Source organism: Chelonia mydas, chromosome 7, assembly GCF_015237465.2.
Source record: "Chelonia mydas isolate rCheMyd1 chromosome 7, rCheMyd1.pri.v2, whole genome shotgun sequence".
NCBI lineage: Eukaryota > Metazoa > Chordata > Testudines > Cheloniidae > Chelonia > Chelonia mydas.
Window position 1 is genome coordinate 19,957,685 of NC_057853.1, and position 21,581 is coordinate 19,979,265.

Sequence of the window (21,581 nt, forward strand, 5' to 3'; positions counted from 1 at the left end):
ACTTCACATTCTGCACAGCAGGCCTGCTCTTTCTGGGGACTGAATAAGTCGAGACTGATTGTTAGTGTTTCATGGTGCCCAGGATCAGATAATATAACCGCCAGTTCCAATCACCTCTGTGGTGCTTTCTCTGTCGTCTGGTTGCAGGGCACCAATCTTGCATGCACCCATTTAGTCGTTGGTGACCGATAATAGCCCAAGGCGAAGCTCACAGTCCATTACCCCTCCAGGATGACTTGGGAAAGGAGGAACTTGTAATGTCCGTTAGCATAATCTAATGGATCATAAAACCCTAATAACTGCTCCTTTTCTAGAAAAGTTTAAAGCTCTAAAATGCCTAGATTAATTTGTGCAGAATTAGAGCAGTTGAACAGAGGGGCTAATGACTTGACCCAGGTGCCCAAGAAAAATGGAAAACTAATCCTTTTTCAACAGCCGTTAAAATGAGCGTTCTCCTTCCTGCTTTAGTGCCCTGCTCTAATCTCCTTCCAAAACACATGCATTCAGGAGGTACCTTTAATGGAGGGATGGCTTTGTGTATGTGCCCAGTCATTTCCCCCCATCCCCACTTAGGAGATCAGCCAACCGTAGTAGCAATCCAGACCGCAAATTTCTTAGCATGATTATGGCACTTCAAGGCAAAAGGTATGAAAGTGACAACTGTTCCCACGTTATTTAAACTGTTTAACTAATGAAGGGTCAAAACAAACAGATGCCCTTGAGCTGCACGTTGAACGGCCGTTGATATGAAGCAGAGCTCTGTGTGCTGTGGATCCAGGCCGGTGTATGTCCTTAAATGTTCCCTACTCCTATCTATCTGTGTGTGTGTGCGTGTGTGTGTGTGTGTATACATAGAGCTGAGCCCTTAGTGAAGTAATAGGCCGCTATCTGCGGGGTCTAGGAGTGGGAGACCTGGTGAACAATGCTGCCTTACAGCCATCTGCAGCTTTCTTTTGGCGACTGGTCCTGCAAGAAGCTGAGCACGTTCTGCTCCCGTTGCCCTCCGTGGGAATGGGTGGCCCTCTGCATCGTAAGTGGTTGAGCTCCTAGGGCCAAACTGATATTTGCCCTGCAGCCTCTTTATACTGTCTAGGTTGGTGCAAAGGGGCTGTAGGGCAGACATAAACCTTCCCCCCTCCCCAGGGAATAACCCCTGCACAGAGGGTCTTAGTACCCCGTCCATGTAAGTCCCTCCCCCTCCCCCACTGCAAGGGCAGGGGGAGGCTGTAGGAGGGTGGCAGTGGGACCCTGGCTGCCCAGAATAAGGGAAGCACAAGCCGCCTCCCCTATGTCCCTGCACCAGTGCTCACGCCAGCACAGGTATGAATTTGCCCCATAGTGATTAACCCCCAGGACCACATAATAAGCTTCAGGTGGTTGATCTTGTACGGGTACATAGGGCTGTACATGGAGCAGGGCATGGGTGTTACTCTGCCACCCTCTTTGCAGTATCCTGTTCATGTGAATCTGGGAACAAATGAGGGCACAAGAAAAATGGGCCATGCAACACAAAACAGGTAAACTTCTTCAGTGGATGGCAGGTATGTAAGGCCTAGAATATCGCCTTCTGGAGAGCAGCAGAGCGTAGGTGGGTAGATGCCATTGACATCCCATAGAGACACAAGAATGTCAATTACTCTTCATTAAATACTGTTTAATATTTGGTTTTATGAGAACAAAACTCCTGTGTTTTGGATCTGACCTAGGGTTGCCAATTTTGGTTGGACGTATTCCTGGAGGTTTCAACACATTGCTTAATCTTTAATTCCCTGAAGCCTCCAGGCCAATCCTAGAGGTTGGCAACCCTAATCTGAACTACTGAACAGTGTCCCCTATATTCACAGCATGCAAACTGCATAGCTGGAGCCATGTCTTTTAAAAAGCAGATGAGAAACTATCTGCTCAGTTCGCTAAATAAATCACACGGGACGCAGAGAAACAAGTACACAAAATTGCAGAGGAAATGCCTGAGCTGAACAATGTGATTGGTGTAAAGTGCCTATGGAGGCCTATGGTGTGATGGGTATCACATAAGCAGAATTTATTTCCAGTGTTTAGATCATCAGGGAAGATGACTTTTTAGATCAAATCTGTGTGGCGAAGTCACTAGTCGAGCGGGTGTCCTTGTCAGAGATCTGTTCTTTGGTAAGAGCTGATCCTGCTTGTGCTGCCAACAATTACACTTGGAGAGAGAGTTCAATTTGCAGGGAATATCTCATCTGTGAAGGATGGTTATCAGTCTGTGAAAGGTTAAAAGAGCTCCACTATAAGTCATGGCTATAGTGACTGTCTGCTGTGGGATGCAGTTTGTATGTTGCTGAAAAGAGGGTCCGTTGCAAATTTGCTCATTTTGTCAAGCATTGCCCACCAGGAAACAAAAATATAGATAGATAGATAGCATGGTGCACATCACCTGGGAAATAGATCCAAGTGTTGTGGGCATAGGAAATCAAACCACGTCAGTGGCCATGGCCAGTTCTTGGTCCAGGGGCCTTGATAAGAAAACATTCAAATATCACTTCAGACAGAACTGAAAATGTGCATACATCTTGGTATTCATTTATCTGTTCACCTCAAAGAGTCTGCATGGCACCGTAAATAGGTATCGTGAAGCCAAGGTAGCTCCTGCATGGAGACTATGCTCTAGGGCCCTAATCCTACAATCAGATCTGCACAGGCAAACAGTTGTGCTGCTATGGAACCCCCTGAAGTGCTGGACTGGAAGAAGGGATAAAAAGGAAAGCCGTCGAGTGGCTTCCTGCATGTTTGCCAAGTGTCATGTTTGCGCCCTGGTTTTTAAAGCTTTTTTTTTTTATGTAGACTTCCTGTAATGTAGGCTCTTTTTCCTGTTTGAGTGGAGGCGCAGTGTGTGCGGTTTGTGTGTTTAATAAGATTTATGAAAAACAAAACAAAACACCCTTCCCTCTTTCTTCTGCCTTGGTGAGTGCTCTGGAGCCCACAACTCAACATGACAGGAGTCCCTCCCATCACCATTAGCCTTGGCCTAGGTGTGACGTTATCTGTTGGTGAATTTAATGCTGGTAAAAGGTGCCAGATGAAGCTCTAAAAACTGACCTCCCTTCAGCATGCACATATAGTGTTCAGCATTGGCAGGAATCCCCTGTGGTGCTCTGTTAATATGTTTAGTTCTGCCCTGGTAAGAGGATGATTCTGTCTCAGAGACCCTTCAATCTTTGGCTTTTTCTGGTAGTCATTTTTTATATAGATGCCTGACCACTGGTGAACAAATAGTGACCACAAATGCATTTTGCATTGGCCCTATCTACAATACGGGTGTTTTAGGGGGAAAAATCCCACCAGTGCTGCTGTTAGTTCATCTGCACCAGTGGTAGTGTAGGTGTGAACCCTACAGCAGACAAGACTCCCTTTCAAAACCTCCTGCAGCCTATGAAGCCTTGTCTACAGTAGGGCTCCCAGTGCATGGTGCCACTGAAATAGTGTTAGCACCAGCAGGAGCCCCAATGTAGACCAGGCTTCACAGGCTTTCAGGAGTTCATGCTAAAATGCTCTAGTGTAATCAATCCCCGTGATTATACAACAGCTTTCAGATGGTAATGAGTCTTGGGCACTACCGACCTGGGTTAGATTCAGGCCAGCGGCTCTGAGGTGAATGGAAGCCTAGTTCTTGGGGAAGCAAATTTCCGACATCCACATCATCCAGTTATTGTTGTGCTGTGACATTACTCAGTGACACATCCCTGCTGCTGACACTCTGTCACTGCACCCTGACACCGCTTTCCTACCCAAACAAAATTATGGCTGTTCTTACCAATGGGACGTTGGTGGGGATGTGGAAGTTTGGTATATGTTGCAGCCCTTGTTGAGACTGGCAGAACTGTGTGCATGAGACGCCTGCATGATGCCTGGCTCAATAAAGTGGTGCTAATGTGACTTGACTCTAAGTCCCCAGTGGGGAAAGGCTAGTGCATTGACCCACTGATCTACACAGCTCTCCCAATGGCTGAATCCTCAAAGGCTTCTGTTCCTCGCTGCTTATCTTAATTTTCTTTTCCCTGTCTTTGTGGTTTTGTTTCTTGTGTGTGCTGATTGCAGTCAAGGTGCAGAAAAGTGACCATCACCATTGCTGGGATCCCTGTGTCAACTACTGCCACACCCACCATCCAGGGCACTGCAAGACACCCACCTGGAACCAGACCTCCAACCAAGATTATTGCAAATGTAACCCATCCACTAAGCATTTGTGTCTCTCTCTCCGCAAGAGCTAGTAGCTCTGCGGTCGTGCTTACTGACCACTCACCTCCCACAGTAAGCTTAAAGAACACTGTCAAGGTTGTCGATCCAGAATGTGACCCACCACTTCCTTGGTCTCCAAATCTGTGTCCAAAAATCCGTAATGAGGTTTTTATTGTTAAGTGAGTGTGTGCGGTCCAGCACGTGGGGGAGGGGAGCAGACAACCCTACAATAAAGCCCAGCGTGCTGAGCAACCCTATAATAACACACTAGTGTACCTAGCTAGGCATGCTCTTGGGCAGCTCTACAATATGATGATGACATGCTGCAAAGAAGGCAACTCTATACTAATGATACCAGCATATTTGGTTAAGGAGGAGACAGTCCTACAGTAACACACCAGTGTGCCCAGCGTAATCATAGGCAACCTTACAGTAAACACGCCAGTGAGTGCATACGTGGTTAGGCAATGGAAGTTTCCAGCAGAAAGCATGTCCTGTTTTAATCTGCTGAAGTAGTTGCTTGCTTGCTTGCTTGCTTGCTTGATGTATAACTGGCGAGTTAAAAGTTTGCGTTTAACCATGCTGGTGAGCTAGGTTTGTTTTCTCTTATTTATTATTCTTCTTGTGGGTATGTAACATGTTCTGTGTTTGCATAGCTCTGGTTGCTGCCAACTTCTCATCGCCCAGCATGAACACGCAAGGTTTCCCCTGCCAGAATTCGAATACACTACCTCGGAGCTCCCAACCCATGAGCCCGCGTGCCACCATGATGAGGAGGAGACAGAGGAAGAAGGACCACAAGAGCTCTTGTAAGTGGGATGCCTGGCTAGAAGGGTGTGTTGATCTCAGTGCCACCAACCCTTCCCTCTTCCTACTCAGATGCCCTCACTAGGGCCAGCCTTGGACACAAGCAGTGGAAGAGACTGTGGTGGGCCCTGTGCTTTTGTGAATGCTGTGCTGACAGCATCTTGCAGTCCCCTTTTCCTCCCCACCTTTTTGCCAGCAGGGATCAGAGTTTGGAGAAACTTTGTCATGAGTTTAGTTTCTCTCCCTTAATTTGTACTGCTCCTACTACTCCAACCTTTCCTGCAGTGGGGCCAGAGTCCTGGCCCAAGTTAATCACTCCCCCCCCCCCCAATCTCTCCTGCCTGCATCTTTTAGGTCTTGCTCTTGATTGAGACCTTGCAAATCATGAGCTTGCCCCTCTGTCCCTGCTGATAAGTGGTGCTCCTGTGACATACTGCATCCACCTCCATGTGTGTTCACGGTAGGCTCCCCTCCCCGGCAGTGTTCCTTTACCGTGGAACGATGAAGAATGGCCAGTTGGGAATGGCTTTTGTGCACTTGCAGCCACGAGGCAACACGGGAGCCACGTTTCTGCAGACCTTGCACAAAGCTAACTGCTAACCACCGCCTCTAATGCTTTCTCTCATTTCAGTGTCGCTGGCTTCTAGTACAGTGGGTCCTGGTGGGCAGATTGTTCACACAGAAACAACAGAGGTGATCCTAAGGGGAGACCCCTTGAATGGCTTTGGCCTTCAGCTCCAGGGTGGGATCTTTGCTACTGAAACCCTGTCTTCCCCGCCCCTCGTCCGATTTATTGAGCCTGACAGCCCAGCAGAGAGGTTAGAGACCTTGCCCTTGATCACTGCATGATGTTGCTGATGGTTTCCTTTTTCAAAGACGTGTCTTTCACCCATTACTCCTCTTTTTATTGATTATCTTTTCATTGTCACCAGTTCCTCACTGGGTGTGGCTTAGTGCTTGTGCGTTCAGTACAGGGAAGTGAATCGGTACTGTACTGGAGGGCCTACTTGCTGGTGGTTTGTTTCAGACATTGCATTTCCTCATATTCCAGCATGGAGCTTAATTTTAATCTCCTTCCCATCTAGGAGAGCGTCAATATTTATTTGTATGCATTGGCCACTACAGCAGCATTTGGGTTTTCACAACAATTAAAGCCAATGTACCACGAAATGGTCACAGTTCATTAAAATTAACTGTAATTGGCTCAGCAGGCCTGTGGTTTGACTAATCAAAGACCTGTATAAAGAAACGCACTTCGCACTGTGCCCTAAATCAACCTACCTGTGGGCTCTAGTGAAGAACCAGAGGCTGCGAATTCCACAGGATCTTCTGGCATTGCACAGGTGCACCCAGAAAAGCACCTGGCCCCTTCTCTGAGATGGCTCCATCATCTCCTGGAGGAGTTGTGCTGCTGTCTGATATCTGGTTTTCAGTGGAAGGTCATACCCAGTTTGTGTGAGCGTTATCTGAAGCGTCTGTTTCTGTGGCAGTTGAATGCTGGTGTTTATCGTTCTGTCTGCCTGCCACGTGCTTTGTGACGTCTTTTTTTTTTTGTTGTTTTTAAGTGCAGTTGGAGCCAGAAATGACTATAAAAATGACGCTATTGGCTCCATGTGTCCCTCACTGAGACTCAGTGGTAGGTTGGTTTGCTTCACAGGTCAGAAGAAAATATTACATAGCACGCTTATCTCGCTCTCCAACTCAGCATCTCGGAGCTCTTCAAGAAGGTGGCTAAACATCATTATCTCCATTTTACACACAGGGAAACTGAGGGACAGCATAGTGAAGTGACTTCCAAAGGTGGTGCAGCAAGCCAGTGCCGGAGTTGGGGCTAAAATCCAGGTGTTGTGAGCCCAACTTCTGTATTCCAGCCAAAGGGCCACACAGATGCCTTTTTTCCCCAACATAACTCTCAAGCTCTAAAAATCAATCTGTTCCTCCTCCCTCTTACATTGGTACCAGTAAAAAGACCCTTGCAATTCAAATTTAGCTGACAATGTTGAGAGTGAGGCAGAGTAATTAGCAATGATTATTCATGGAGCAGAATAGAATCGAGATTGTACTTCCAGAGTTATCTTGGCTCCTGTGGGATTACAGGACCAAATATTGTCTTTAAATATTGCCAGTAAAGTCACGAGTGGAGACTCAAACAAGACTACCGCTGGTTTGAATAAGAAGCCACTTTTACATAGCATTCTCTGGCTACAGCCTTGCTTTTAATTCCCCCTGAACAAGGTACATTAGTTTCAAAACTAACCGCACGCACCCACCCCTATGGACAATTCCTTAAACTGCCTGTGATTTACACTGATGATCTGTCCTGCCAAATGCTGTGGTGGAAGTAACAAATAGCTCCCGGTTCCTACTGTGGCTCTTTCCCTAGCACAACAAATCTCTGCAGGCTTGATTAATGTTTTATCTCCCTGGCAAGGCTTCAGCTGCCACAAACCACACTACACAAATAAAACATTGATCACACCACAGAGAGGGCCGAGTGGCATTTAAGAGTCTCAAGCAGAAAAAATCTGAATCTTTGCATCGCGGTATCCATGTCGTGGGGCAGCCTGTGTTGTACGTAATCACAGCAGATATAGTTTAAATACTTAGGATCAAACTTTGTGAGGAGGAGGAGGTGGTGGCAAAAAGAAAAGAAGTATCTTCTGTTCTCCGAGGTCTCCCTGAAAATATTGTCCAGCTGTGGCACCAGTTGGTAGGGATGCTAAAGCCTTCTGCGCCTTTATTGTTTGGATTTAAAATCCAATTTATAAAAGCGACAGTGGTTTTATTTCCCATTAATGTGGTGGAGTTGGACCGTGTTGTGAAATCCCAAACTGCTTTTATAAATCAGGCATTAACAAAGCCTTCTCTCCCAGGAGGGTTTGGAATCAGCGCTGCCTCTCTTATCCTCTTGCCAAGCCCCAAGCGAGAGCAGAGACTTGCTGCATGGTCTTTCCTGGATCTAACGTGTCATGCAGGCAGCTTTTCTTCTTAGCTGACCACCCAGCAGGATTCTCGCTCCGCCAGTCACCACCTTCATCCATTCAGATTGCAGAGAACTATCTGCCCTGCTTTGCAGTACAGATTATTTGGATGTTGAAAATTACTTTCTGCAATGTGTGCTATCTTCAACATGGCAGGCCACCTTTCCTAGCCTCTTAGCCACGGGTAAAACACCTTCATCATATTGTTGTTGCCCTCCTGGCACAATAGAATCCGGTCGGTGTTTAGGGGGGAGGGAGAGAGGAGATATGTAGGGAGACCAAAAGGAAAATTGTACTAATCTCCATTCAGGCCAGGAACTTTATTCTCTCCTCCTTAGCAGGTACTGTTCTAACTGCTACTACTCCAGATATCACAGCCATTTTCTTCCACTTACGAGGCCAAATCGTCATTCGTGGCTGGCCTTCATTTCAAAATGCTCATCCATGTGCGTGCTACTCTGTGCTACACAAATGTTGGGTAGCCACCTGAGCAAACAAATTGGGCTCCCCGGTTTGTATATGGGAGAGCATGCGTTTGCCTGGTCGGCTATGCTTGTGGAACAGGAGGCCGGTTGGAGGCTGGCTGAGCATTTGCAGGAGGGGGAGCCGTTCCGGAGCAGGGAAGGAAAGCCCTTTGAGTGTGAGTAAGGACACAGTATGCATCCGATGAAGTGAGCTGTAGCTCACGAAAGCTTATGCTCAAATAAATTGGTTAGTCTCTAAGGTGCCACAGGTACTCCTTTTCTTTTTGCGAAGGCCCAGGAATGTAACTTTTCCTTCCCTAATCTTGCTTTGTTTTTTCTCATCCGGCTGTCCTCCATGGGGATGCGGTCTGCCTCATGTTGTTGTGATACCATCATAACTCACTCTCTCTCATTGGCCGGTCTCACCTGTTCACCGCCTTTGGGTTTTTCTCTGTTTAATGGGGTGGGACATAGTGCAGTTCCGGTGAGTTGAGTCAATTCCCGGTATAGCCACTATTCTCTTGAAAGCAGCTAGCCAGTTCCCAATAGCTGCTGAGTGAGAGATGCAACATCTGGCTGTGGAAACTTGCTTTATGAGCTGACAGTGCTGTGTGCCTGCTGTAGAATGGTCTGTGAGAATCCAAGCGAAGGGGAGAGGATTTGATTCCTATCCCCTCTAGAGTGCTTTGTTTTAGGTCAGCGCCTTACACTAGGCAGCAGCACCAGGCTGTGTTTAGAAAGCGAATTTACTACATCTTTCAATTGGTGCAGGAAGAGGCTAAGTTCTCCTTGGCAACAAGTCAACGTGTCACCCAACTAGTGTTTGTTTCCAGTGACCCTGTGACAGGCATTTCAAGGGAAAGACACCCCTGTGATCAGTTTTACAGCTGGTGGCATCTAAAAGTCCTCCCTTCCCATCAGTCACTCTGCTTAATGGGGGCAGGTTGAGCCCTCTGGCCTTGAAATTAGGCTGTGACTCAGCCCTCTGCATCAGCAGCTGGAGTGGTATAAGCTGGGTGTCTATCATTTCCTCTTGGTTGCCTCTAAATGTGTTTCTTTCCCTCTCCCTCATGTAACTAAACGTGCTGCTGAAACAAGTAAGGTAACCCTTCCTTACCAGAGTGACTTCAGGGCACTATCCGTGGGAGGAAGAGTCTGCAGGATCAGCCCTTTGGAGAGTGCATATTTGCCAGGAGAATGGGCGAGGCTTTCTTGTCTGTGTCTGGGTGCCAAAATCTAAGTCTGTTTAGGTTCTGAGATCTCCAGCTCTGCTCAAAAAGAAAACGAGTACTTGTGGCACCTTAGAGACTAACCAATTTATTTGAGCATAAGCTTTCGTGAGCTACAGCTCACTTCATCGGATGCATACTGTGGAAAGTGTAGAAGATCTTTTTATACACACAAAGCATGAAAAAATACCTCCCCCCACCCCACTCTAGATGGGCTATTGCCAGCGGGAAAGTGATCACTCTCCTTACAATGTGTATGATAATCAAGTTCTGCTCAGATTTTTGTCATTTGATCATAGCACCTGGAAGCCAGTAACACTAAGAGCTCACAAGTGAGAAAAATTAGTGACCAGTGAAAGTTGCCACCAAGTTTATCAGGTTAGGATGCGACCTGCACATCGTATCAGCCATAACAAAATGTAAAGCTCATTTAGAGCAGACGTTAAACCCAAGTGAAGGCATCCAACACGGTGAACTCCAGTGTTACAAGAAGTATGTCCTTCACTCAAGAATACACCAGCCTCCTCATTCTTTTCATCAGTAGCACTTTTCTTCCAAGGATCTCGCAGCACTTTACAAACGCTGATGAAAGCCACGCAGCCCACCCATAAGTTGGGTGTCATCTTGGTGGGGAAAATGACTGAAAGAGGGTTTGGTCTGCATAAGACCAGCGTGTCAGTGGTAAAGCCAGAAAAATAACCCAGGAGTCTTGACTCCCAGTCTCCTTCACTCACCACTAGATGATACTGTAGACTAGAGTTAACAAGACACATCTGGCTTCAGCACCTTCATCAAGGGGGACATGAGGTCACGGCTTCACTTCACAACATTTTAGAAACCTGCGAAGAAAATCTAACTTGAGTGAAGGAACGTAAGAACCTGCGTCTCCTGCCCAAGCAGCTCGAGTGGGGAAAAGGGCAGCCATCTTCTCTGTTGTTGTTTGAAGGCACCCAATGACCCTGCTGTCCCGTGATGAAAACAAGGGCAGTGTCACAGCTGGTTCAGTCTTTAGCTGACTTTGTGATCACAATGTAATACCTTTTTGTCGTGCTGCTGTTGGTTCCTTCTAAGCAAGACCTACTGCTGCAGCAACAGAGTTCATAGTGCTGAAGGAAATCTTTCTGTCACAGCCGTTGGGAGTCTTAAGTTCTCTAAGCCACAATTTCCACATCTAGCCACATCAAGTCATAGTAGCTGCACATGCAGAGGACCAGTGAAGCATCTAATTGATTGTACAGCCAGTTAATACTGCAATGATTCACATTTATAGTACACAGAAGAGTGCCTGGCATCTCTGGGTCTCCTTGACATATTCTTTAAAAATACGTCTTCATTTTTCCATGGATAACGTAACCCAGACAGCACCATAACATAACACAGATTTAATAAATACCCTCCCCCCAGCAAAATCACCCCTCCAACCTCTAGAGAGAAAAGGTGTTGAGCATGTGCATTTTTCAACACCACAATGCAAGTGTGCTCTCATGACAACTTGGCCGGTTGCATCCAGGGCTTGTTTGGAGTGACAGCTACTTCCTAGTCTCCTTTGTCCATGATGGCCTCTTAATGTAGTGACAAACCTTGATACCACAGGTAACTTGTTCTCTTACAATCCAGTCGTGCTTGGAGTGAGGTATGGGATTGTTAAAATGTGGTTGCTCTGTGAAACGTCAGCAAAATCCGATGATATTTGAAATTGGGTAGGTAAAGGTTTTGCATGGTCAGTAACAGATAAAGATCCCACTGAGCTGGAGAACCTGAGTTCTGAAACTTGGGAGAGTTCTTTTTCTCCACCTGTACACTTAAAGCCAATACCCACTGAGAGATTTTGGAGACCATTCTAACTTGACTGAAAGAAGAACTTGCTATAAATCCTGGAATTCTGCACCAGTGCTTGGCTGTGGTAACTAAAGAGGAACGCAAGAGAAGAAAATTTTGGAAAGATTTCATGGGTTTCGTCCCTTCCTTCTAGCCATAATTCAATGGTTACATGTTTGTGTGTGAGACAGACAAAACTGCCCAATGGGCAATGGAAAGCCCAGGTACAGCACTGCATTCATGCCTTTGTGGAATAACGCGGTAGGCAAGACGAGCTGTGGTGGATGGCACAGAAGTCTTAAGATTTCCTTCTGAGGTTAAGGCAGGTGGGATTGGGGTTTGTTTGCAAACGTATTGCTTAGTGTTTGCAAAAACTCTGCTCTGCTCATATGCACAGATGAAACCCACAATATGTGGCATGCATGCTACAGTTGTACAACTCCAACCCAGCTGTAGAGTTCTTTGGTTTCTTCTGAATTAAAAAGTTGTTACACAGTTACGTTTTGGTTTTTTTTTTTTTAAAGTGTCAGTTGTGGTTATATTGGAAGAGCATCAAACAATAATATTGGCCTTTCGAGGCCATTAAACAGCATCAATGTACATTTGGCGTCAGGAAATGCAATTACAAGGGATGAATGATTATCCAATTTGCTGAGACATTTTGGTGAGTTCATTGGATTGTAACTTTGATATTAGTCCTATATTAATCAGAGGATGCTGTAATTTTCAGTATCATTATTTTGGGTTCTAGGAGACTCAGACATGCATACATGGAGAGCTGTGTACTATTAGATATGGTTAGAGAGCAAAGGCAACTAGTTTTTATCCAATTTCACAGCTGTGGGTTTGGTTTCTAGGGGTGGCAGAGAGATTTCTCTCTGTACGCTGCAGGAAACCTGAAGAACTGCTATTTGGGAGCAGAACATGACTGAGCAAAGAGTAGGTCAAACTCTGAAAATATCCGTGCTTGTGAGTTTGTTCCTGATGATCTTGGTAGGTTCTCTACATTAGGGTGTGTATTTTAGAGCTATGTATCTTGTTTTTGCAGCCTAATGTTATCATTTCTCAGCTGTCAGAGATGATCCGTGCCTGCTGGTGTGTGTGCGTGGGGGGTAGGGGGGACGGTAGCAGAGCAAGGGCAGCTGGCTTCAGCAGTGTTACTGAGCATGCTCTGTACAAGCCAAGCGGCAAATCTCGGGGGGCACATGACCCCGCATGGCTCCCCAGTGTGTTGCCTCTGTCAGCTGTTTTAGTCTTCTATAAATAGACTTGGAAACATCAGATTTTTATCAGTAAATGTCTAGTTCACGGTACACACACACAAACCAACAAAAAAAATTTCCATCGATAACTAACATTTACAGGTAGGCAAAGTACGAAAAATGCTGCTTGAGAATGAATTAGTTTTAATTTAAGGAGGTTTACTTTGTATCTTTTGACACGTTAAGTTGACTCTTTTTGTGTTTTAATGGGGTATATAAAGCTTTAAGTTTTTGAATCTGAGCAACTGCTGTCATAATAATTATTGATTTTCCCCCCCGCCCCGTTGTCTTATTTCCTGCAACTGTGAAAATTGAAATGGCTAAAAATAGGAAAAAATGCTTAAATAAACATTGATATTATCCATCAAAATGGTTGGGAAAAATAAAAATTGAATTCTTCCAAGTCAATCTGTAGACTGTGACTGACTTGTCTGGCAAAGGTGACTCATAGTTGTCTTTGAGCTTTTTCTCCTTTTCTGACCTGGACTGCAGGTGTGGGCTGCTACAAGTCGGAGACAGAGTCCTTTCCATCAATGGCATTGCAACTGAAGATGGGACCATGGAGGAAGCCAATCAGTTCTTGCGCGATGCAGCACTAACCAACAAAGTTGTGTTGGAGTTAGAATTTGACGTGGCAGGTATGTAATCAGTGCATTCACCTCTCTCACAGCATCCCCCAAAAGGCTCTGGTAGTTCTTTATTAGCCCCGGTATAGGGAAAACCTGCTCCATAAACATTCTATAGCCTTGGGAAGAGTCACTGATTTGATGTGAGCTAGCAATAGAGACATACATTCGATCCCTGTCTAAATCCTGTTTTATCCAGAAGCCATCTCTCTTAGTGGGCATGCATGCTTAATAAGTGAAGAGGTCATCTTTTTTTCAGATATTTTATAAATGTATGGACTTAAGAGAGTGAGGGGACTAATGGCAATGACTGGTTTACTATATGTGTGTGTGCTTGGCAGAGCTGCCTCTGAATCCTGCACCTCCTGATTATTCTCTCTCTACTGATAACAGTACATACAATATGTATATTTTTAATCCGATTTTCCTAAAAATCTAGATTGCCATTGTTAACCATGAGTACATTACATTTATCAACACCTATAATATATGTCTTAAAACTAATTTTCTCGGTGGTTCAGAATGGTCTATCAAGATAATTGAAAAATCTGTCCTTTCCCACTTTTATTCTTCTCTCTGTTTTGGTTTTATAGAGTCTGTCATACCCAGCAGTGGTACTTTCCATGTTAAACTGCCCAAGAAAAGAGGTGTGGAGCTTGGAATTACTATCAGCTGTAAGTACTGCTTCGACTATAGCTACAACGGCTGGCAGTAGCAGCCGCCACTGGCTTCCAATCTAGCTTGCTAGAGGAACACAATAAAGACAGAAATTATTTGGTTTTGATAGCGCCCACAATGTGCTAGAAATCAATGGGGCTTAAGCATATGCTTAAAGATAAGCATATGTTTTGTTGAATCAAGGCCTGAGTCGTGTTCAGAGAGAGAGAGAGAAACCAATTTACTTCCTACTCTTTAAACTGCCAGGCAGAAAATACAGTGAAAATTAAGAAATGGCAGTTGGAGTCACAATTTCATCTTTGTCATTCTCTGTGAAGTTTTAGGTCACTTTCCTCTCTACCCACCACTCACCAGATGAACACAACAGTTGCAGACCTTTAGGTATAGAGAAGAGGCATATGCTGGATAGAAGCAGCAAGTCAGAAGAGAAAAACAAAACAAAACCCTCCACCTTGTTCAGTTTCCATCACTGCTTTAGATTCAAACGCCAAAATAAGATTTAGGGATCAACTGTGAAGGCTTTCTTCTTTCAGGGAGGAAAGTGTATCTAGTGCTTAGAGCAGGGAACTGGACATCTAGGCTCCTGATTTTTAGTCACATTTCTTACACTGACCCACTCTATGAATTTGGGACGAGACATTTGGGACAAGACATTTGGGTATAGATTTTAAGACCATATTGGACGTTTGTGATAATCTAATCTGACCATCAGCATAGCACACAGGCCATAGAATTTCACCCAGTAATTCCTGCATCAAGGCTAATAATTTGTATTGTATTATAACATCTAAGTAGAGCTAGTCTGATGGACTAAATGGGCCGGGGGGAAGAGTAATTGTCTACACAGGGATGCTCAGGAAAACGAATCTGAATTAACTACAGTTGTGAATTGAAGTTCCTAGGTTTTGAACACTTTTGTATGTCAGGTCCTTTATTTGCAGGCCTAAACATGAGTCTAATTCTAGGCTCCTCTCTCCGAAAATCGTGGCTTGTTATTAAAGGAAAAAATTAAAAACGATACTTTTTATTTGTTCCGGCTGCCCATTACTTGTATTTTATTCTGATGAGGCACCCAGAGCCGCAGCACAAGGGAGTGTGCACTTGTTTTAAAACAACCATTTTTACGGATCCAAACAGAATACTTTTTTATTTCTCCCTGGTTCAGAGCAGCATGTGGGTTGTGAGGTTTAATTGTTTACAAAGGACTCTGAGGTACTCCGTGTGGTACAGTTGAAAGTAAGTGCAAGGTGTGACTGTAGACCCAATAATGTAGAGAACAGGCTCATAATGACCTGTCTACTCGTCCAGACTGCTGGAATGTGCCCCATGAAGCGCTCTCCTCTATTTCTGGGTGCATTCTGTTCAAATCACACAACTTTGTTCTAAATCTTTTACGGATTATAATCTATGGCAGTAAAAACTAGCAATGGTTCTTCAAATGATGGTCCCTTTATGTATTCCAGACGTGGGTGCGCAATCATGGCGTGCAAACTAAAACACAACTAGTATTGTGTAGTCAGTATCTGATCTCCTTCAAATAAGTCCTTTGACTGGTTTTAGCCTCAGGAAAATGCTGATTGATTAGAAGAATGAATTTTTTTTTTTTTTTTACCTATATAAAATGTTTTCCCCCAGTGGCTAGCTGAGTTTTACTGCAGGGTGCATTTTTGTTGTTGCTGTTAAATAGGCATTTAAACTGTCATTCTTCTTAATACAATAACACTTTATATAGTAAGAAGGTAATTGAAAATTAAATAACAAATCTATCCCAGTGCCCCTGGTAAGGTGCCATAGGTAAATCTCTGTATTATTCCCATTTGCAGATGATGGAGGCAGAATTTTGAGATGAAGATTAAGTGACTTGATCAAGGTTACTATGGGAATCACTGTCCTAACCAGGATTAGAACTCAGTCATGTGCTCGGACAACACCTCTCTCACATGTACTGGGACCATTTTGGGGGTCTAGGGAGGGGCCCATGACCTATGCCAGCCTGCAATTCACAGTGGTCTTTTCTGTTAACATTGCAGCTTCAGCTAATACGTAGAACTGTTCCACTTTAGCACCCTTACAGAAAGAGAATATTCTACCTTGGCCCAGTATCTAAAGATTTTGAAAATAAATAGATACATGGTAGCGTAAATATCCTGCTGGAAGCAATTCTAATTATGAACCTGTCGTTAAAGTTAATGGATGATACAGGGAAAAGCTAGTAGTGGGAACTGTATTTTGACTGCTACTTTTTTGTAGTTGATTCAGATTCACCTTTTTTTCCTGCTCCCTTTGCTTAGGTATCCCTGGATGGTAGTTGGTATTTCTCCCCTCCCCCCCCCATCCCCCATTATACATGTTTATTCTTAAATGCAGTTTTATGATATTAGTGCCATTTCTTTAATTACACATTGGCAAAATGCTGCTTTGTCTCAGTCAATAACAAAAGGTGTTTATAACCAGTGGAAGCGCTGGTGCGTGTGAGTTATGTGCTCAGACTCCTTGGAGGGGAATAATTTACCAATACAAATCATTATGCATCCTATTAAAAATACCAAGTGGACGTGTGTTTTGAGCTTCTTCATCCATCATATTGTAAACACTGAGATCACCAGAATCCCAGCAGACGTGGCGGGGGACTGAAAGCAGTTTATAAACAATAAATAAGGGTTTTGACCATCTCGCATTTTATTACTGCCCACTCACCACAGCCAAACAGCGCTGTCATTTTGAGCTCGCTCTTCTTTGTCCTCTTCCAGGGTCACCAGCTGTTGTCTTCCGGAGTCTGCTCTTACCTCCTAGAGTAGCCTTTAAACTATCCCTGTGTGCTGTTAAACACACTGAGAAGTGTGTGATGCTTTAAAATGTATGTGGGCCTTGTCCACATGAGAAAATTGTATTGTTTTAATTGAAGTGGTTTGCCTTGGCATTTGTAAACTGAAACAAGAGTTGCCCGCATGAGTGGCCTGCACTGATGGCAGTCTTTGTGTTTTAGGTATTTATCTGACCCCCATTTCTGTAGTATTTCACACTCTAGTGTATTTATCCTCTCAACACCCCTGTGAAGTAGGCCATGCTGTTACTCCCATTTTACAGATGAGGAACTTGGAGCGTACAGTGGCACAGCCGCACTGGTGTGCTTTAGTGAAGACGGTACTATGCCGATGGAAGAGCTTCTCCCGTCAGCATAGTTAGCTGCCACCTTTCAGGAGGTGGATTATGTGGACAGGAGAAGCTCTCCCTTTGACACAGCACTGACTACGCAGGGGTTTAGGTCGGTATAACTACATTGTTCGGGGAGGGGGGGAGTTGTCATACCCCTGAGCAACGTAGTTCTACCGATATACGTCTGTAATGTTGTCCTGGCCTGAGGCACAGAGGGATTAAGGCCTTGTCTACACTAGAAAGCTTTCCGCTTTCATTATACTAGTATAGTGGTCCAACCTCCCTACTGTGAATATAGTTGTACCGGTGTAAGGATGGTTTATATGGGAATAACTATTCCCATCTAGGATGGAGAATAACTGTACTGGTATGAGTCCCCTTTATATCTATAGAACTGCACCCATCTTAGGGCTTTTACCTATATAACTATTTCATTTTAAAAAAAAAAAAATCTCACTCCTGACTGAAACAGTTGGTTAAACGTTCAAGTATGGATCAGGCCTAAGTGACTCGCCAGAGATCACGTGGGAAGTCCCCGGCTAAGGATAGAGTTGAGCCTGGGTCTCCTGCAGGCCTGTCTACATTACACCTGCGGCCGTGACGCGAATGCAGCGCGGTAGCTGTGCCTCTGTAGCGCCGTCGTGTAGATGGTTCCTCCGCTGACAGAAGGGGGTTTCCCGTGGATGTAGGTAATCCATCTCTCAAAGAGGCAGAAGAATTCTTCTGTTGACATAACCATGTCTCAGCTGAGGCTTTGGTCTACCTCACCACGTTGTTCAGGGCACACAGTTTTTCACAGCCCTGAGCAATGTAACTAGGGTCGATCTAATTTTTAAATGTAAACCAGGCCTGAGTCCCAGCCTAGTGTCCTAGCCACTAGGCCAACTTTGCTCTCTCAACTGACTTGGTGAAATCCAATATAATTTTCTTACGCTGACAAGGCATCAGTTATACAAAAGACCCTTGACGCCACTTTGGCAGTGTAAAGGGGTTTGAAAGTGAATGTGAAGTGAAGTATAAAGGGGCTTAGTGAAAAGAAAAGGAGGACTTGTGGCACCTTCGAGACTAACACATTTATTTGAGCATAAGCTTTCGTGAGCTACAGCTCACTTCATTGGAGGCATTCGGTGGAAAATGTGTTAGTCTCTAAGGTGCCACAAGTCCTCCTTTTCTTTTTGCGGATACAGACTAACACGGCTGCTACTCTGAAAAGGGGCTTAGTGTAACTGAGAATCCAGCAAATCTGTATTCAAGGTTTGGAGGTAACGAGCCCAGCTCTTCAGTGGACTGCAGTGAATGGGAAGGGCATTGGAGACTTAATTTAGTTAATAAGAGCTATTCTGTGTTAATTAAATACTAAGTGACTGTTAAACACCTTGAGGGTTTGCTCAGATATCATAGGCTTGTATCTCTTGCCATCATTGGGGCAAAGTGATTATGGCATATTAGATTATATTTAACAAACCTTTCATTTCTATAGCTGTTGCATCTTATTTAGAATTAATAAGGTTGGTTTTTGTAAAGATTTCCAATTATGTGCCAAACTGATTATTTATTTAAAATGAATTGGAAGGCCTACCAGTTTGTTAAAATTTAATTTGGTTCCTCTTTAATTATCATTATGTAAAATAAAGTAAAAGACTTGTTTGGTTACATCTAAATTAAATATCAGCAAGCGTATGTGAAAAGTGTAATTTAAACTGTTAGTGTAGATCAATTCCCTTTTAGGAAGCAATACATTTCAGTAGGCGGATAGACTATCCTATTGTACTGCATACTCTGTTCTGGGAGTGGGAAGCGTCTTGCTTCACTCAACAGTGACACCTATTGTTGACAGGTTTCAGAGTAGCAGCCGTGTTAGTCTGTGTTCGCAAAAAGAAAAGGAGGACTTGTGGCACCTTAGAAACTAACCAATTTATTTGAGCATAAGCTTTCGTGAGCTACAGCTATAGAATGATCTAGTCTAGGCTTCTCTTTGAAGGACAGCAGCTATGACAAAATATTGCAGAGATCATAAGGCAGGGGATGGGGCAAAATGGGAGATGCTGAAGGCACAGTGTGGGGGGGCTTCTACAGGGATTTGTGAATACAGCTGGCAAATGCTTGATACCACCAGATAGCTATGCGGTCAGTCCTATCACAGTATTTTTTAAATGTATTTCTAAAGGGAAATGTAATTGATTAAGCTAACCCTCATTTTAGTTGGCTGTATATTGATCAAGACTATGCATCCTCTCCCTTATGATTACATGCAGCAGACACAAGGTGCGGGGTGAAATTGGCTTTATTAAAAACCACGAAAGGATTGTAAAAACAGCAATATTTATACAGACCTTGTAACAGAAGGGAAAGCACATGGTATGCACAGGAAAACACCACAGAAGAAATGTATTCACCCAAAACTCCTATTTATTTATTTGTTGTGTGTTGTTGTAGCAGCAAGGCGCCTGAGTCCTGCCCCAGAATCCCATTGTGCTAGGTGCTGTACAAACACAACAAAAGATAATCCCTGCCTCAAAGAGATTGCATGCTAAGTATAAGACAAGAGACAACAGATGGTATAGATGGAAGCAATGAGACAATATTAGTCCGCATGACAGGCAGAGGTCTCCGTGTGCCAGTCGCCTAGCCACTGGCAAGGTTGTTTTTTTGTGTGTGTTTTTTGTAGGTGGTATGGCAGAGAAGAGTGTTAAGGAGGGATTTGAAGGAGAACAATGAGGTGGCTTGTGGAAGCTTACAGGGGCTTCTCCCAATCTTGGGGGGCAGCCTGGATCTGAGCCTCTTTGTCAACAGAATCTCCCAAAGACTAGGACCACCCAGGACATGTTCCCAGGTGTCTGTTCACACAATGGGGCACTTCCAGTGGGAAACCTACTTACAGCACACGTGTCTCCATTTGTTCCCCTGTCCCCAATGGTCAATACACAATGGTGTTTCAGGAGGCTGGTTTGAGGATACTGTTAAAACACCATTAGATCCAGTCTGCATAACAAGATGGAACAAAGTTTAATAATGTGCAGTACAACCATGTGGTAATTTGGTCCCTTTCATGGTTGGGTTTATAACGGAGGTGGGTCTTTATGCTAGTCAAGATACTAGCTCGTTTTTCCTTCTTGACTCTTTTTCTACCGCTCAGTGAATTGGAGCAACCAAACAGCCTCTCGGTTTAGCTTCCGGCTCTAATGGAACTGGAGAGCACTCAGTCTGCAGATACCAGATGCATGGGAAGTGCATCGGCGCATTATCAAAGAGGCTGTGAGGACAGCTCTTTTAGGTTCTATAGCACTCACCAGAAGCACTCCTACAGCACAGGACTCTCACTTGTGTTTAGTTCTCTGCTGTGCTTGAGAATGGATTGGTGACATTTGACACTATTTTATACAGCTGACTGTGCAATCAGGCAGAGTATATCCTTAACAGTGACCTGCAAAGCTTTTTTTCTAACAAGCTTCATACTAGCATATGTTTTTAAAACCCACTAATAAATTAAGGCCATAATAAAAAAAGACCAACTTTTCCTGTCTTTGGATTCCTCTGGAATTTCCTTTTTGGCTGCTGTTTTTTTTCTCAGAGCTCATGTAAATTCATTCTCTGTGGAATAGTGACATCACAAATCCTGAACATGTTCATCCCTGGCTGTAAGCTGAGATGCTCATAGGCTTTGAGCTTTCTTTGCCACCACCACTCCCCCCCGCCTCCCTTGGGAGACAATAGCAGCTGTAACCAAGGCAATGTAGCAATGTGTAAGTGCAGAGAGTGTGAAAGAGAGAGAGGAGAATGCTATTTGCATATGTTTTTGGCATGTGAATAGCAGTGAGGTCAGCAGGGGGCAGATCTCTTACCTAGGTTTTTCTGAGTGGGGAAGGGAGCCCACAGCCACTATCTTTAATGTAAATAATCGTGAAAGTGCAGGCTTTGACTAAAATAAAGCAGAAGTGGCTCTTAGTGGACCACAAGTCTCATGAGCTGAAATGATCAAACTTGAAAAAGCTTTGCAGATCCCCTTTTATGAAGATGTTGAGAGGTAGGTCAGGTCATGGTATGCAGCGAGCTCCCATCTTGGTTCATTTAAATGTTGGCATTTTGGAGTTCAGCTTCTTAGATCGGCCCCCTGCTCTTCATCCTCGTGCTTCCAGTGGCCCCTCTCAGTCTATAAAAACACCTGGGGTTTGGAGAGCCAGTTGAAATTCTGCTTGTGTGTACTCCCTTTCTGCAGCACCATGGGCAGAATCCTGGCTCCAATGAAGTCAAGGAAGTTTTGCCATTGACGTCAGTTGGGCCAGTATTTCACCCCTCTTATGTTCAAGGTGCTGTAAAATTCAGAAAATGTACAGACAACATGTTA

The 21,581-nt window shown here is 44.4% G+C and overlaps 1 protein-coding gene across 9 annotated transcripts in view; it reads left to right on the forward strand.

The window, feature by feature from the left end:
* The window catches only part of GRIP2 (glutamate receptor interacting protein 2), a 471,570-nt gene that overhangs the window by 415,834 nt on the left and 34,155 nt on the right, over nucleotides 1–21,581 (forward strand). For all 9 annotated transcript variants that reach the window (XM_043552086.1, XM_043552087.1, XM_043552089.1 and 6 more), the window contains exons 10-14: nucleotides 4,075–4,200; nucleotides 4,872–5,024; nucleotides 5,654–5,840; nucleotides 13,269–13,414; nucleotides 13,996–14,076. In XM_043552086.1, the coding sequence (XP_043408021.1) occupies nucleotides 4,075–4,200; nucleotides 4,872–5,024; nucleotides 5,654–5,840; nucleotides 13,269–13,414; nucleotides 13,996–14,076 (693 nt within the window). The remainder of the gene's footprint in view (nucleotides 1–4,074; nucleotides 4,201–4,871; nucleotides 5,025–5,653; nucleotides 5,841–13,268; nucleotides 13,415–13,995; nucleotides 14,077–21,581) is intronic.